The sequence below is a fragment of the Ipomoea nil genome, unplaced genomic scaffold (assembly GCF_001879475.1).
Source record: "Ipomoea nil cultivar Tokyo-kokei standard unplaced genomic scaffold, Asagao_1.1 scaffold1895, whole genome shotgun sequence".
In the NCBI taxonomy this organism is placed as follows: Eukaryota; Viridiplantae; Streptophyta; class Magnoliopsida; order Solanales; family Convolvulaceae; genus Ipomoea; species Ipomoea nil.
This window is the reverse complement of record NW_017618323.1, coordinates 2,112,391-2,116,668: the sequence shown is the minus strand read 5'-3', so window position 1 is coordinate 2,116,668 and position 4,278 is coordinate 2,112,391. Positions and strand designations below refer to the sequence as shown.

General features: G+C 38.5%; 1 protein-coding gene across 2 annotated transcripts; it reads left to right on the top strand.

Moving 5' to 3' along the window:
• Window positions 1–863: 863 nt before the first annotated feature.
• LOC109193554 (probable arabinosyltransferase ARAD1) lies at window positions 864–3,648 on the top strand. 2 transcript variants are annotated; one of them, XM_019344405.1, is made up of 3 exons: window positions 864–1,105; window positions 1,238–2,504; window positions 2,969–3,648. In XM_019344405.1, exons 2-3 carry the CDS (start codon window positions 1,545–1,547, stop codon window positions 3,488–3,490), a joined length of 1,482 nt encoding a protein of 493 aa, XP_019199950.1. In that variant the 5' UTR covers window positions 864–1,105; window positions 1,238–1,544; the 3' UTR covers window positions 3,491–3,648. The 2 variants fall into 2 exon arrangements, with proteins under 2 accessions (XP_019199950.1, XP_019199951.1); XM_019344406.1 differs by having other exon boundaries at window positions 1,204–2,504.
• Window positions 3,649–4,278: the final 630 nt, after the last annotated feature.

Sequence of the window (4,278 nt, the reverse complement as noted above, 5' to 3'; positions counted from 1 at the left end):
GCATTGTGGTTCAGGCATCAACACGGTGTCGTTTCTTTTAATGAAAAGAAACGGTACATGTTCTGCGCCGTCCGCAAAAAGTAACTTTGATTGTAGAACATATTTAGTTTCATTTTGTATACACTGCAGTTTCATTTTAACACAATTGTAGTTTCATTTCGATATAACTACAGTTCGATTTGATATTATACACTCAAATATGTGAAATTGTTATTCAGTTTTATTTTATATACGCTATAATTTCATTACAACACAACTACATTATCATTTCGATATAACTACAGTTTCATTGCACAATATACACTCGTTATTCAATTTTATTATTATATATACACACTGCAGCTTCATTTCAATACAACTACAATATCATTTTGATATAACTACAGTTTCGCTGGACAATATACACTCAAATATGTGAAATTGTTATTCTGTTTCATTTTGTATACATTGCAGTTTCATTTCAATACAATTACAGTTTCATTTCAATTTAATTGCAATTTCATTTGATAATATAAGAATAATACGTGAGGCAGTGTCAGTTTAGATACACTGTAATTTCATTTGGTAATTAATATACAAAAAATACGCGTTCCGTTAAACTGTAACGGCTACCGTATTTTTACTTTAAAAAATTGAGTCGTTTTTGGACCATGATTCACGATATAATTATTGTACCTAAACTTCTATTAAAATATTGAATCTCCAATTCTAAGTGCCCACACTCGGATCCGATTGAGAACCCAACCTAAACTTAGGTTTATGAGTGCTTGATTTGATTTACCAAATAAGTTAAACCCGTTGCCTAAAACAATGGGGTGGAATTGCTTTCGTGGTACGATAAGGTTCGTATCGTAAAAGAATTGTGAACAGTCAATTCAATACTTAAAGAAAAGAGGTCAAGTTGTCATTCACAGAGTGGGTTTAACAGTACAGCACTTCAGCAGGAGTATACTTCAGTCAGAAAACAGAATAATGGCTCCAAATCAACTCTGAGTTTTCAGACCGACAAATTTCTCTGTAATGCCCGACGTGCTGGAAAAATTGAACCTTTCTCACCGGGAGAACTTCAGGGCGGCATGGGAGTGTACTAGATCCTTCTGGTCAGGTATTTGTCTTCAATCTTTCTTTTTGAATATCAATATGAACCCAATAAATAAATCTTGAAAACCAAGATTAGAAAGAACTGATTTTGAATTTCTCCAGATCCTGTTCTGTATTTCCCTATTTGATTTTGCAGGATGATTTCTGGGTTTTGAGGAGCAGAAGTTTGGGTTCAAAAAAAACACAAACTTTTACTGGGGTTAAGAGCTGAAATTGTGGTAAAATTAGCAGCTTTCCCAGTTTTGATTCTCAGGAATCCTTCTAAGTGAGATAATTTATGCTGTGAGTGATGGGTGTGGCTTTGTGGAGATTGCTGTCTCACTGATGTCCCATTGTAGAAAACATATAGAATTGAAGCTTACATACTTGGTCTTTGTTCATTTTATTTGTCCATAAGTTTAGCTTTCCTTAGCTGAATCCCATTTGGATGTGAGGAATTAACTATGTCTGTAATTTCAGAAAAGAGTATGGTTCCATCAAGATTTCTTTCATGCCTAATAGCCCTATCTTTGTTTCTTTTAATCATCTCTTCTTTGTCCCTCCTTCAATTCAGTACCAGTTCTTTCCTACCCAGTTCGGTTTTCCAGTTTATTCTCGTTAACAATAGCACTTCGGGTTTTTGGAATTCAAACATTAGTGGTGGGGAAATTGGAACGCCTTTCTTTCCTTCTGAAAATGTTAAAAACTCAGAGGCGGTTCTCTCGACCCCCTCTCCCAGTAACAGCCTGGGTAGTCAAGAACCTAACAGAAAGTGTGAAGTGAATCGGGCTCTTCTTCGAGTTTATATGTATGACCTGCCTCCTGAATTTCACTTTGGGCTGTTAGGTTGGAAGGGAAGTAAGGACGAAATGTGGCCTAATGTGAATGAACCAAGCCAAATTCCACGATATCCTGGTGGCTTAAACTTACAGCATAGCATAGAATATTGGCTCACACTTGACCTATTATCATCGAATATCCCGACTATTGCTAGGCCATGCACAGCTGTCAGAGTGCGAAATTCAACTGAAGCGAACGTCATATTTGTGCCATTTTTCGCTTCTCTGAGTTACAACCGACATTCTAAGATTCAAGAAAAGGAAAAGATCAGTACTGACAGACTGCTGCAGAACAAACTGGTTGAATTCTTGAAAAGTCGGGATGAATGGAAGCGATTTGGTGGTAGGGATCATCTCGTTGTGGCTCACCATCCCAATAGTATGTTGGTCGCGAGGAAGAATCTGGGTTCTGCCATGTTTGTACTTGCGGATTTTGGAAGATATCCAGTCGAGATAGCAAATATTGAAAAGGATGTCATTGCTCCTTACAAACATATGGTAAAGACTATAGATGCTGGGAATTCACGCCCGTTTAACGAGCGCCCTATACTCATCTATTTTCAAGGAGAGATATACAGAAAAGATGTAAGTTGCTTAATCTCTTTCTTCTTTCGTATATAACGTTTTTGTGTGATATTGACATTGTTAATGTGTTATTGACATAGCGATATTGCCAATCGAGAGTTTTGTTAAGCTTTGAACTGACTTTGATGGCCATCTTAGTGTGAAGTTCCCATCATTTTAGATAGAGATTTGGGATTTTCGTGCTCTGGGTTTTTCATTTTATGTTACGAGGGGCAGTTTTGCATGACTGAATTGAAGCATGTTACGAGGGGCAGTTTTGCATGACTGAATTGAAGCATGTGCTCCATCTCAACTAAAAGTTATATGCTCAACAGGCCCCCTCACGTGTGCGAGATTCGAACCCATGGCTCTGATACCAAATTGAAGCATGTGCTCCATCTCAACTAAAAGTCTAAGCTGATAGTTGGATTGCACATTAATGGTTATATGCTCAACACTGCACATATCGTTTTTCTTATTGCCAGGGTGGAGCTATTCGTCAAGATTTATACTACCTTCTCAAAGATGAAAAAGGCGTGCACTTCAAGTTTGGAAGCACTCAATCAAATGGTGTCGTCTCGGCTAGCCAAGGAATGTCTTCATCGAAATTCTGTCTGAACATTGCCGGGGACACTCCCTCCTCGAATCGACTCTTTGATGCCATTGCTAGTCACTGTGTCCCAGTGATAATTAGCGATGAGATCGAGCTGCCATATGAAGACGTCCTTGATTACTCTGAATTCTGCATTTTCGTCCGAGCTTCGGATGCTGTAAGGAAGGATTACCTTCTGAATCTTCTTGGAGGAATCCGAGAAGACAAGTGGACCAAAATGTGGAAAAGGCTAAAAGAGCTCACCGTACATTTTGAATACCAGTACCCATCCCAACATAACGATGCTGTGGATATGATTTGGCAGGCAGTTTCGAGAAAGATATATTCTATACAACTGAAGGCTCATCATGATAACAGATACCATAGATCAGAGCTCTTTTTAAAGAAACAATGATGAATGTTCCAAAGATTGTATTATCTATGACAGATATCAGCTCCAGGTTAGGCTTTACCTTATAGAACACTATCATCTGTACTTTTATTACCATTACTCGACTCTAGTAAAAAAAAAAAAATTAAATAAAAGTTAAAATTCTTATTATGAAGCTCAAATATGACTTTTCTGCTTTAACATATATCAGCTTTTCTTTTACTGCTAATATAGTAGGTAAAAAACCACTGTGTGTAGTGTACCCTTAAATCCTATTGAGTTAGATGGTAAAACTGCTTTATTTGCTTGAGTCTTCATCAACTTTCTTTTGGAAATATTTTGCCTTAAAAACAACCAGACACTAATAATGTATTTGTGTTGGCGGGAGGCTAATAAAGGGCCAAGTCTAGCAATTGGTGGTTAGGAGGATTGTTGGGCGGAGGTCAGTGAAGGGTTAAGTCTAGCAATTGGTGGCTAGGGGATTGTTGGACAGATGCCAGTGAAGGGCCAAGTCCAGTGCCCTGCGTTTCAAAAATGTGGTGGGGACACTAATAATGTATTTGTGTTGGGCGGAGGCTAATAAAGGGCCAAGTCCAGCAATTGGTGGTTAGGAGGATTGTTGGGCGGAGGTCGGTGAAGGGTCAAGTCTAGCAATTGGTGGCTAGGGGATTGTTGGACAGATGCCGGTGAAGGGTCAAGTCCAAGTGTCCAACACCCTGCGTCTCAAAATGTGGTGGCGGTATAAGGAAAAATGTTGCGTCTTCGCTACAAGCTATAGTTTTTGACGTAGTGGTAAGGGTTTGATCCTAACA